Source organism: Dermacentor andersoni, chromosome 4 (genome assembly GCF_023375885.2).
Source record: "Dermacentor andersoni chromosome 4, qqDerAnde1_hic_scaffold, whole genome shotgun sequence".
Taxonomy (NCBI): domain Eukaryota; kingdom Metazoa; phylum Arthropoda; class Arachnida; order Ixodida; family Ixodidae; genus Dermacentor; species Dermacentor andersoni.
Window position 1 is genome coordinate 72,385,302 of NC_092817.1, and position 13,744 is coordinate 72,399,045.

The following is a 13,744-nucleotide window of genomic DNA, read 5'->3' on the forward strand; positions in this document are numbered from 1 at the left end:
TAGCATGTTCAGAACACTGGTGGAACCTTTGTTGTCCATTTACAGTCGAGCATTTTGTTATAATGAGGTTGCATACGACATGAAAAAGCCTTCGTTATATCTGGTATTCATTATAAGCATATATTGTTAGTGCCGATATTAGTGAAAAACAATTTATATTTACTTTTGTCATATCTGGTAATTTATAACCTTCGGAGACCTCGTATATATTGTACATTGGCTTCATTTCGTTTCAAAGTTAATTTGGAAATGATTACATAAAATATTTATACCATATACGAAGCCAGATGTCTGCAGAAGTGTATGAAAGTAATTTAGTTATATTTTTGCCACCAGCTTTTGAGAAAATTGACAATTTGACATAAGCCGTTTCCATTATCACAGAAGACAAAAAGCAACCATGATGCACATTTTGAATACCTCAGAATGACAAAGATCCAGGATACAGTGCAGACATGGCAACCTACCACACGATTTTGCATATCCATCTTTCTGTTAATGCAAATGTTTTTATCATGTCAAACATGAGATCATCACTTTGTCCGCATATAGAGTACGTGGAAGTCCTGCTTCTGGCATTAACAGGAATACAGTAAAACCTCAATACATACGTGCATACATATACATATGTGCATACATAATGTCGTCCACTATGACGACGTGGAAGTAGGTGATAGCCTTTCAGTCTCCGATTGATGCGGCGCTTGCGTTAACAGTCTGGGTGTTCGCAAAGACTGAGATGGAGAAACTGGCTCGTGGCCTTGCCGAGTTAGAAGATGCCGTCATCGCTGCAAGTAAAAAGCAGATTTTTTTTGCTGCTTGCTTGCAAGTAAGACTTGTTGTGTGTGTTTTAGTGAGGATTATGACATAGTTCTTTTCTGGCTGGTAAATCTATAGCCTCTCATCTGCCATTGTCAGTTAATTAGTACATCCCTTAGTGCATACCTGATCCAGATTCCCTGCCATTTAAATGTTAACAAGGTTTGCACTTAAAAAATTGTTTTTTCATGTTTGTAACATACCTGTCAGGAATAAGAAACAACTTGCAAAGCGATTGTACCATGGCCTTCGGGTATCAAGGTTTCACTGTATTAAGCTTTTGGCATAGCAATGTTGCAAGCCATGCAGTTGCAACTCTAATACCATAGTTCCTTCCTTTTCAATGATAATGGTGAGCTTCCAATCAGGAGCTGACAATGTCTGCCGTATGCGATCCAACCCATTTTTATTCTTTGAATTTCCTTCTCATGATCAGGGTTTCCCGTGATTAATTGACCTATGTAAACGTACTCCTTCACAGACTCTAGAGGCTGACTGGCAATCCTGAACTCTTGTTCCTTTGCCAGGCTATTCATCATTATCTTTGTCTTCTGCATATTAATCTTCAACCCCACTCTTACACTCTCCCGGTTAAGGTCCTCAATCATTTATTGTAACCCATCTGCAGTGTTGCTGAATAGAACGTCATCGGCAAACCGAAGGTTGCCGAGGTATTCACTGTTGATCCTTACTCCTAAACCTTCCCAGTTTAATAGCTTGAATACTTCATCCAAGCATGCAGTGAATAGCATTGGGGAGATTCTGTCTCCTTGTCTGACCCCTTTCTTTATAGGTATCTTCCTACTTGTGTAGAATTAAGGTGGCTGTGGAATCTCTAGATATTTTCCATGGTATTTACGTAAGCAGTCTGTACTTGTTGATTACGCAATGCCTCTATGACTGCTGGTATCTCTACTGAATCAAATGCTGTTTCATAATCTATGAAAGCCATATAGAGAGGCTCATTGTACTCTGCGGATTTCTTGATAACTTGATTAATGACATGGATGTGATCCATTGTAGAGTATCCCTTCCTGAAGCCAGCCTGTTCCCTTGGTTGACTAAAGTACAGTGTTGCCCTTATTCTATTGGAGACTATTTTGGTAAATATTTTATATAGTACTGGGAGTAAGCTAATGGGCCTATAATGTTTCAATTCTTTAACGTCTCCCTTTTTGGGTTAGTATGATGTTTTCATTCTTCCAGTTTTCTGGGACCCTTGCAGTCGATAGACACTTCATATAAAGAGCCGCCAGTTTTCCAAGCATTATGTCTCCTCCATCTTTGATTAAATCAACAGTTATTCCTTCTCCTGCCGCTCTTCCTCGCTTCATGTCTTGCAAGGCCCTTCTGACCTCATCGCTAATTATAGGAGAAGTTTCTGTGTCCTGTTCATTACTGTTTCTAATGGAGGTATCCTGACTCCTCTGGGTATTGTACAGGTCAATATAGAATTCATCCGCTTCCTTTACTATATCCTCGAGATTGCTGATGATATTACCCTGCTTATCTTTCAGTGCATACATCTTGGTTTCTCTTATGCCAAGTTTCTTTCTCACTGTTTTCAGGCTGTATCCATTTTTTACGGATTTTTCAGTCTTTCTCACGTTATAGTGTCGAATATCACTTATTTTCACCTTGTTGATCAGTTTTGACAGTTCTGCGAATTTTATCTTATCTCTTCAGATGGACACTTTCATTCTTTGTCATTTCTTTATTAGGTCCTTTGTTACTTGGGAGAGCTTGCCTACTAATTGCCTTGGTGCCTTGCCTCCCACTTCAATTGCTGCCTCTGAAGCCAGCCTAGTTACGGTTTCCTTCATTAGCTATATGTCATCATCAACTCTCTGTTCTAAGGCTGCATATTTGTTTGCAAGTACCAGCCTGAATTTGTCTGCTCTTACCCTTACTGCCTTTAGGTTGATTCATTTCTTCTTGACCAATTTTTCTCTCTTCAAATTGAGGTGAATTCTAGCCCTCCTTAGCCTATGATCACTGCACTTTACCCTACCTATCACTTCTACATCCAGCACTATGCTGGGATCAGCAGAAAGTATGAAGTCAATTTCATTTCCTGTTTCACCATTAGGGCTTTTCCAGGTCTACTTTCTGTTGCTACGCTTCATGGAAAAGGTTTTCATTATTCAAAGCTTATTCCTTTCTGCGAATTGAACTAGCATGTCTCCTCCAGCGTTCCTAGAATCGACACCGTAGTTGCCAATTGCTTGTTCACCAGCCTGCTTTTTACCCGCTTATGCATTGAAGTTGCCTATTACTACAGTATACTGAGCTTACACTTTTCGCATCGCTAATTCGTCTTCATAAAACTGATCCACTTCCTCATCATCGTGGCTGGATGTTGGAGCGTAGGCTTGTGCTATCTTTCGTCTATACCTTTTATTAAGTTTGACTAAGACTACAGCTACCCTCTCATTAATGCTGTAGAATTCGTAAATGTTGCCCGCTGTGTCCTTATGGATTAGGAATCCTACCCCGTATTGCTTCTTATCTGGGAGACCTCTATAGCAGAGGACATGGCCATTAGTCAGCACTGTATAAGCCTCACCAGTTCTTCTAATCTCGCTAAGACCAATGATATCCCAAACAATATCTGATAGTTCCTCAAAGAGTCCTGCTAAGCTAGCCATACTCGACAGAGTTCGGCTGTTAAAGGTTGCCAGGGTCAGTTTCTATTGGCGGCCTGTCTGGGTCCAGAGTTTCTTAGCACCCTCTGCTGCATTGCAGGTCTGACCACCGCCTTGGTCAGTTGCTCCGCAGATGCTGGGGACTGAGGGCCATGGGTTAATTGTAGGAATCGTCGGGGAGGGGGTGGACGAATACTGCACCAGGAAGGCCAATTACTGTTCTAGCAAGGGAGTGTCTTTGTTGAAGCTTAGTGGGCCTTCCTAATTTGGTTGTACCTGGATTAGTATAGCCCCACTCACTCTCGGCATCTTTCGCGGGTGTCTGGCATCACTCCAAGCCTGCAGATGTAGTGCACTGGAGGAGGTTAATTTCAAGCTCACCATCGTCAAATTAAAAACAAAAAAAACTTATAGAAGGATTTGAACTTCCGACTATGGCAACCCAGCATTCCACATAGCTCAGTCAGATAATACCGTAGGCGGCGAGGCTACCTTATCACCAACAAGCACGGCCCAGAGGGCCTTGCGTGCCTAAAAACTTAGTGATGTATCCACGATAGATGTGTTTTCCTGATCGCGATGGGTAACTCAATATATAAAGATTTCTAAATGGTTCTGGCCTCGTAGTTCCTGAATGGCATGTGCACAGACGGCTGTGAACTCGGCTAGGCAAAACCTACAGGCATACCAACGACCATTCCCAGTTGCAAATACATGCTCGGGATCTACCTTTAGCGCTGCAATTTTTTGGGGGGGTGGGGGGGAGGGGGTTTTTATTAGAAAGTTGGCCTGAGGCATGTTGGTAGACTCAGATTAAGTCCATTTAGTATATTTCAAATGCCTGAAAACATGCTTGAATGGTTTTGATGATCGTGGCGGGTGGCACGGCATAGTATTTCTCAATGGTTCTACGTGGTTTCGGAGTCTGCCATACACAAGCAGCCATGAACCTGACTAGATACACAATATATATTCGGCGGAATTGAACAGCACTAAAGAGTAGTGTGGAAACAAAAAGAAAATTAGAAAATGAAAAAGCTTTGAGCGCTTACCGCGAATTCACTAGTCGCGTATGGAGGGAGGTACACCAAACAGTTCACAGTCTCGGCTGCCTGTCTCATGCATCGGAGAAGTCTTTCTGAACGAGACGTAACTGGTACTGATGTGCCGTGCAAGGCTGAGGCATCGGATGCGAGGAGAGTGCATTGACAGAGATTTTTGCTCAAAGGCAAATTGTCAGTAGCGAGACGAGCCGCCAAACAATAGTTCTGAGCCGCGCGTAAAATAGGCGACCTTGGAAGCGACCTTGCTCTATGGTTGGAAAGCACTTATACAACGCCTCCTTTAAGCTATAGCGTAAGCTTCTGCCTGCGATCAGTTAGACATTGTTTATACACTTCGCGCGGGAAACCTATTGACGTTCCGTTTGTCGCTGAACTTGCAATGCGTGCAGTTTAGCAGTTGCAGATACATGCTCGTAATCTACAGGAGTGCAAATGGAAACCTGCGAAAACCTATATATACGCAGAAACTTTTGCTCCCAAACAAATCAGAAGACTCCACCACCGGGTTCTCTGCGACACAGAGCTTAAGAATAGTAATGCAGAATAAAACGGATCAGAAAGACAGGATAGGCAACAATTCATTTTATAGCAAGAAACCTACACCAAAGTAAACTTCTTTTTTGTAGGGGGGGGGGGGGGGAGGAGGGGGTGAAAGCACTTATGTCTGTGTCCGAACTTTACTTAATTCAGTGTAGGTTTCTAGCAATAAAATGAATTTGTGCCTGCCCTGTCCTTGTCTATCTGATTTTGTACTATATATACTATATAAGAAAAAACTGTTGTTTTATGTGTTGCAAACAAGGTTAAGCAAGTCCTAAATTTTGATTATCAATTAACTAAGTTCCACCGTGCTAGCTACCATTAACAAATGTAAGTACTTAGGAGTAACAATATCTGAAGACCTCAATTGGACTCAACATATCACTAATATTTGCTCTACCGCTGAAAGAAGTTATGGTTCTTACGTCGCAAGTTAAAACTCGCTCCAGCCGCCGTAAAGTTAACAGCGCATTTAACAATAGTAAGGCCTACATTGGAATATGTAAGCATCATATGGGACCCTTACCAAAAAGGATTAATTCAGAAAATTTAGTGGGCGCAAAGAAGGGTGGCTAGATTTATTCTTTCAAGGTAATCCTGTACTGATTCTGTAACAGAGATGCTACAAGAACTAAATTTACCCCCTCTCTTGGAATGCCGTCGGAAAGCCAGACTAAAATTATTGTTCTTGCTTTCTCAAAATTTATTTAACTTTGATGCAGTGCAGTACCTAATTTCGCGAGAAGTCCAGAGCCTGCGAAGTGACCACCGCAAAAACTTTCTAGTCTCTCAATCCCGTGTGAACTAATATGCATACTCTTTTTTTCCCTGGAACCATAAAAGACTGGAATGATTTACCGGATGCTATATATGATTCTCAAACTGTAGAACATTTTTAAACCAAGGTTACAAAATAATTTCTAAGTGAATCCTCATGATCTAACATATCTCGTGTAAGTTGTAGAATGTAGTATTGTTATGTATAATATTATGATGTATGTGACGTAACGTGTATCATGTAAGTTGTAGAATGTAGTATCGTGATTTATTTTTCGGTTATACATTGCTGCTTTATGTTTAACATGACGGTTATGTCAGATTTTGTATTATAGTTATGTATAATAGCACACCGTGATTTGTAATCCTATGTATTAGCTATACATTGTTGCTTTATGTAAGCAATGATGGGTTTTGTGCCATATTTGTATCCCATCCCTCTAACGGCCCAATCGGCCAACAGTACCTGCTGTTAGGATCGGCCTGCAGCTATTTCAGCCCGCTGCAGGTGCGTCGATCAATCCGGGGTGGCGGCGCCCTTCGGAGAACGAGCGAGGACGACAACGCTAACCGACCATGCGCCACGTTTGGAGGATCGGTGACGACAGCAGGGCTGGTCACATTTGGCGCCCTGTGCATTGTTGGTTAATTTGCCGGGTCGTCATGGTCTCTCTGCGGCACGGGGAGCCACCCTGGCAAAAGGGTGCTTTGCGGTACGGGGGCCCCAGGATTCGTCACAGTCTGCCGACACACGAGGCGACTAGAGGAGAAAGGCAGCTCTGGAATTTAGAGGCGCCGGATGGGTTCGGGCGTGACCACCTGACTACGGGGACGCAGGACAATGGATAACACGACGGCCGCGCTGCAAAGGTCATCTGCCTTCGGAGGGGGCACTGAAACTTGTGTGTGCGTGTGTGTGTGTGTGTGTAAACCGTCCCGCGGAAAGGCGGCTGGTCTACGGTGAAGTCGAACGATGGCGTTTAACGGAGTGCTTATAAGCAGCGATTGTGGGCTGCTAGAGTGTGCTCATCATCGTGCTTTGTGCTCGAAATGTACTCGTGAGCTGTGTGCTCGTTTGCTGTATGCTTTGTCTTGCGGGCTCCATTTGGGAGTCACGCTAGACTGTCGATGTATGTCTTGTTTAAACTGTAAATAATGTAAATGAACCCTGTTCACCTAGTTCCTCCCAAGTTCCTCTCTACGACCTTCAACTCCTTCAAATGGGGGCAGCGGCGAGATCGTCCGACAACTCCTACATCTGGTTGACAGCGGTGGGATTGTCCGATGAATCTAATACTGCAAATAAATGAATAAATAAACTCTACTACTATACCTGTAGTATATATCCATAGTGATATACCATAGTGTGCGCGCGTGTGTGTGTGTGTGTGTGTGTGTGTGTGTGCGCGCGAGCGCGCGCGCGCGTTCTACTCGCTGGCAAAAAGAAAATTATAACTAAAGCTTGTAGGATGCCTCGCTGGCTGCTGGGAGAATTGCTGCCCATGTTGCGGTATGGCCTTAGCTCCAGCGCGCGTGCTTAGAATGCCCAGTTGTCGGAGCTGGCCTGGCCAGGAGAAACTTAATCCTTGGTTATTTGTCATCTAGGTGCCATTCTTTAGGGCCACCACAAAGTCCGAGAACTCGCATCCCTGTAAGCTAGAAGGGAAAATAACCATTCCAACTAAAGAAAGCTAGCAAAACGTTTTCCTAAATAACCATTGTGTCACATGGAAGGAGGAATAGATAGCATAAGGGAAAATGAGACATTGGGTGAATGTCTCATTTTCCCTTTAATTACTTTCCTCCACCTTGTGAGTTTCCGCAGAAGTATTACATCAAATAGATAACATGTAACAACATATGTTTACAATGTATGAAGAAATTTGACAAGTGGGAGCAATAGCACGTTACATCAATTCAGAATTTCAAGCCCAAGAAACAATTTACGTTGCATGTTGCAGCATATAAAGCTTGTGCAGTGCTTTAATTGGAGTGTAGAATATTTTATGCTTCTTTTTTCTTTGTGCTCATATTTTACTGCAGAAGCACAGGGTTAAAATATTAATCTTGAGTACTGCCTGGCCATTTTCATTATGCGATTGCATTATACATTTTGCAAGTGCAAGAGTACAGCTGTAGGCATTGTGGCTTCAACACTGCCTCTGGGATAGATCTGGAGGAAAAATGCATAAAGACACATTTAATTTGGTACAAATTGTATTTACAAAAGCTTTGGCAGATTTGTTATGTACAGTTGCTCAAGCTCAAAGCCCATTGCAACCTCTAGAAATTGAATGTAGTCTGTGCTATACACTGTAAATATGTATTGAAACGTGAGATGAACACATGCACTCCTATGAAGAATTGGCAGCTTGCTATTTGTAATAGCTGAAATCGTTCCCAAAGACACAACTGCATTTCATTCAATAAACAATGCACACCAATGCTTTCCATCAAATGTAAGTTAAACATCTGTTTTGCAAAGTACATGGAGCACCCACTAACTTGAAAATGCATATATACAGATATACAAACAGCTCACATGTATGGAAATAGTACACTTCTGTAGAAAATCGTGTGCTGTCGTATGATGACACTGTCACAAGGATTTCATCTCGGGGACAAGTCCAACAATGCACTTTAGACGTTTGCATGGTTACACAAAAGCAGGTTAAATCACATGTGAAATGTTGCACATTGATCACAAACAATAGTGCACAACACATATTTGTACACTTGACACAAGGAATGATGATCATGAAAACAGGTTTTAAGCTGGCAGCGTGCTTATGGATTCATTAAGCTGATCACGAGCTGAGACTTTGGCTGTGGCTATAAAGAAGCACCCAGCTCATGTCCAAGTAAATGAACACTGCTCTAGAAAGTGAAAGCTACAATACACTGTTAAGATGCACATTGACATGGTTTTGGGAACATGTAGATATTCGAGCATGAACGCAGGTTTTTTGTAAATATGCACAGTAGAAAATAGCAAAAACATGGAAAAAGTACTGCACGCGATGAGCAGGAAGCCGCACCAGTTTGGGATGCATGGTAAAGTATTCTCTGTACTCTAGAAGCTGCAAAAGCAAAGCATAGCATTACATCAGACTTCCAGAATGCTTACTTGTTTCCCCACTACACTGGCCTTTCCTTAGCCAGCCTGTCCTGCTGTATGTGATAGTAGCGGCTTTGTATATTCACAGTAGCTAAAGGGAAACACACCATAATTACCAAGTACTGCTTTCCATCTGTAACAGTGAATGAACTGACACAAGCTCTCTGTCAGTTTCACAGTGTGTGCATAAATTCATACCTTCATGCTATAAATACCATACCATATATTCATGTCATTAATTCACCTGCTTTTCTAAAGTTAGCCATCATGCAATTGAAAGACTTTTTAGCAACATTAGTGCACAAACTTGGCTGCATCACAGACTGTCTCTTATGAGAACTAGTGTCTCTGCTTTACTAAATATTAGAATTACCATATAGATGTATTGTGTTACCATATGCGTTTGATCACATACAGTAAAACCTCATCATAACAAAATCACTTTATACAAGGTTTTTCATAGCCTTGCTTTGCTATTACTCTCCTTTAGCTCATCCGCCTTTAAAGAAGTTAGTTTCCTGTACCAATGACTTCATTACAACAAAGGTTTACTGTACATTCATTTCGTTTGATAGGCAAACATACAGTGTCGCCATTTGGTTGAAGGAATAGCATGGGCCTTTAATTTTGCAAATAAACACTAGCACGTGCCTTTGCCGCAAAGTGCCTGTGTCATCAGCTTCGCTTTGTCATATTTGTACTGCTTGCGTAATGTACTCAAACCTAATAAGCCAAATCTCTGTAATAGCAGGCCAAGTAGTTAAATTCTACATTTGTTTGTCATTGAAAACTGTAGCCGCACCTGCTTTTACAATGAGAGACCTTTTCAGAGTTAATGCTAGGGAAGACAACATCCTGGCAACTGTGATGTGAGATTATGGCATTTTGATTTAACGTTCATAAGCAAATGTAGATTGGGGTAGAACATGGTGGCGCAAGCCAACATTATCCTTGCATCTAAACGGAGATTTTTCATTATCCATGGATTTTTCGGATACTTTTCATCTCCCAACTCATTGCCGGAATTTTTCATTATGCAGGCATGGCAAACCAGCCCATACGATAATACTGACCACAAAAACTCTTGGGTACTTTAGAATCACAAGTAGCAAGAAGGCTCGTGGTACCTTATCCCGTTTGGTGCTCGACAGCAGGTGGTATGTCAATCCTATGGCTGAGATTGTGTCTCGCTTTTATATATATATATATTCCACTGTGCAAATCTGAATTACCTCAGCAAAGCTTTTGTTTCTGTAAATCAGAACTCCTATCTAACTTTTGCGACTTGGCATTCATTGACATGACTGAATTGGAAGTGAGTAGATAAGGCTAAAATGCAGATGCAGGTTCGAGGTGAATCAGCTACAAGTTATTTCACAATGAAATCACTGTACATGTGCAATGCAAGAGGCAGGTGCTTAATATGCCAGTTATATACAATAATGGATGGCAAATGGACTGTACCTGTATGCTGCAGTGGTCATAAACCAGTTGCAGATCTCTCTAATAATCTGGAGAGGCTTGAATGTAGATAGCAGCATCTTGTTTTCTCTAGCCTTAAGCTAATGGGAGAGTTTCAGTCCTTGCAGGTTTATACATGAGTGCTGTAAGCAAATGCCAAGCACACCCCTAAATTGTCTACAGGTGGCACTACTATAGATGCAAAACAAGCTGACGATATAATCGCACGCACTTCATTCCTCACTCTTCGGGAAGAGAGGTCCCCCACCAAAATAAAATAAAACAAATATGCAGGTGTTTATGCAAACACTATCAAAAGAAACATTTTTTTTTCAGTGAATCTAGCACTACTTCAGCAACACATTACTGCTCTTACCAGCAGACATCAGAAATATGCTGATATAATCAGTGACAAACTCACTAATTCTGTTGTGGCCAATAATTAACTGTTTGGTTGTTTGCTTTAGAGGACATGTAATTGCAAAATTCAAGACAGACAATTGTTCACAAATTTTGAGTACAGAGACTAGCACTGACCACGGGATACCAAATCCTTGAAACATCTTGCAAAATCATTCACATTCCACTTAAAGGGGCCCTGAAACACTTTTCTAACTGATCATAGAATGGCCTCACAATTAAAGGATATCGTCTCACAAATCTCAGGCCGTAGAACTTTTTCACATCCTCCAAGTATAAGTGGAGTTAGCATATCGATATGCGGCTAGCTCTTTTCGTCTCTGCTAGTGCGCTGGAAGCTACAGAGCAAGGAAGCCAAGGGAGCATAGCACCGCTGAAAAGTTCAGTGTCTCAGCGGCAAAAGGGCTCATCACGGCACCCCATGGTGGCCACGCACAGCAGGCACAGCTACGCACTACTGTCGTGCTTAGATCGGCAGCGAAACGATGAAATTATTTTTCTTTATTTGGAGATCACAGACGTACATGTGTTTGATTTATTTAGCTCAATGTTACCAATTAAGTATTACTGAGAATGTTCTCACAATCACAAAATCAGCCAATAGCTGCTTTTGAGTCCAGCTGCTTGTGATGACACTGCACAATGACACTCCAGAAGTGGAGCAAGCAATTTTTCACTGTTTTAGAGACGAGATGGTAAATTTCCTGCTTCATGCAGCGCAATAATACAGTAGAACCTCGTTCATATGTTCTTAAAAAAAAAAAAAGAACGCTAAAAAGTGCACTAACCTGGAAAACGTACGATCTGAAGTAACTAAAAAAATTTGACAGACTCAATTATTGTTGACATCTACATAATGTCAAGCGTCACGCGGATCGTTGCGGCACGAGACGCCGACGCGCATCAAGCTGGTGGTGCTCCGGCGGCCCGAGGCGCGTTCTGTTGTTTTCCTACTGCGTGGTGTTTTAAGAGGGCGACGGGAAACCGAAACAAAATCTAGTTGGTGGACGACGCCGGATGCCGCCGAAGCGAAACACGATGCCCACATCGCACCGCCTGCAACAGGGAACGGCGACGCGTTTGGATTATTGCCTACTAAAAGCGCGCAGTACAGATCGGCAACGTTTTCTTACTAGCATGTTCAAAAAGTGTTTCTGGGCCCCTTTAGCACGTTGTTTCATAAAAATGGTTCACGACAGTCTTCAGGGCAATGTTAAGAGGCACCGATTTCTGTTATGCACTGGCATTAGTGATGTATCACGAAGAAATAGATTCATTTTTACTGCACTCTCCTTGGAAATCTTTGACAGCCATTATGGAAATGCCCTGTCGTAATATATACAAAGGGCGGTTTCCTTTAGCTGTACTAAACTTTTAAAATTAAGGGAATATAAGTTAGTGGCCTCACACTTACCATTTTAGTGTCAATATTTGTTGTCCTGGTTATACGTTTGCACAGTTATGTATGTAATGAACAGCTAGTTTTTAGTCTTACATGGCTTATGCATTTGAGCCATTGAAAGGCTCACCCTTGACATTGTTTTGCCAGATGATACAATCTAAAATTTAATGGTTTTGTGCGAGCTGTCTGAACAATTATTTCACCTTTGCAGACTCAGTGACACAGAAATGTTGTGACTGGGAATAAAGTACGTATCACGTCAAATCTTGTCACCCAGGGGGGGGGGGGGGCTGCCTATTGTCATACCGCCACAGTCACCATTGGCACGATCCTGTGAGCCAATGCCTTGCAGCCTGCTTTCGTCACTTTTCTACTTTCTGTGGCAACATAACATCTCGATGTTGGTGTGGTGCCAAATCTACCTCATTGTTTCGTAGTGCACCACTTTTGTGCCACAGCACATTTTTCAGCTGTCAGCATTCACTATCACTGGGAAACAATGGGCTGCTTGCTGCCAGAAAAAGTGAGAAATGCCTGCTACAACGCGCCAGCTTCCTACAGTGGCATGTCACAGGTGACGGCTGCAGAGTGACATAAGGTCTGGGTAGCGAGACCAATGTCATATGCACTCTTTTTCCCCATCAGTTTCAATTTCAGCGAGCCCATGAAGGTGCAACAATGGTTCCCATAGCTCCCGCAAGAACTCCTTTATTCAAAATTTGACACAGCTAAAGAAGAAACACCCTGTATATAATACTATGCCATTCGACCTTATCACAAACAATGTCGCCAATTAAAAGTAATTGATCCAGGCATTAAGCAACATTTGTGCCAGTGACACCTGTCAACCAGCGTCACATTGTTTACCCACTAATGACTGTACACATTCCTCAGAAAGTGCAAAACATCCACTTGTGGCCAATCACAGGTTGGAAAGCAGCATGCAATCATGTCTGTGGTCACACAAGTCTGCCATGACTTGCATTACAACATTGCACTTTACGCACAGGCCTCAGTTCAATGCCATTGTTACACAACTTTGCGCCTACGCTGGTCACTGATGTCATCTTGGATCAGTCATCCTGGGTGTCACTGGTAGTGAGAACGTAAAGCAGAAGGTCAGTAGAACCACCCTGCTGTTCCTCTTGTTGCAGTATGGTACCATCATCGAGAACAATTGTGCCTGCAAGCAAAATAAAAAAAGACTCTACTAGTACATATGATGCTTTAAAAAGCCATTTAGCTGCATTGTAGATACAATGACAGATTCGCTTTCGTTTTACTCATGCTCCTGTATGCATCCTATATGCAATTGACAAGAACAACACATTTATTAGATGAATGTTTCATTAACGAAGATGTGCTCTCTGGTCTTACTGGAGGAATACAGAATCTGAAAAATAACACTTTATTTTAGAGTACTCTGAATTTTCAAGGCGGACCTTAAACATTAAGCCATTATGCCATTATTACTTTGCATAGCAATTGCCATATGACT

At 42.0% G+C, this 13,744-nt stretch overlaps 1 protein-coding gene across 1 annotated transcript in view; it reads right to left on the bottom strand.

Annotated features, from left to right (window-relative positions):
* Nucleotides 1–8,025: 8,025 nt before the first annotated feature.
* LOC126536779 (uncharacterized) overlaps nucleotides 8,026–13,744 on the bottom strand; it is a 79,809-nt gene continuing 74,090 nt past the window's right edge. Inside the window, exon 24 of the mRNA XM_055074161.2 lies at nucleotides 8,026–13,429. Coding sequence (XP_054930136.2) covers nucleotides 13,320–13,429 — 110 coding nt within the window. The 3' untranslated portion in view covers nucleotides 8,026–13,319. The remainder of the gene's footprint in view (nucleotides 13,430–13,744) is intronic.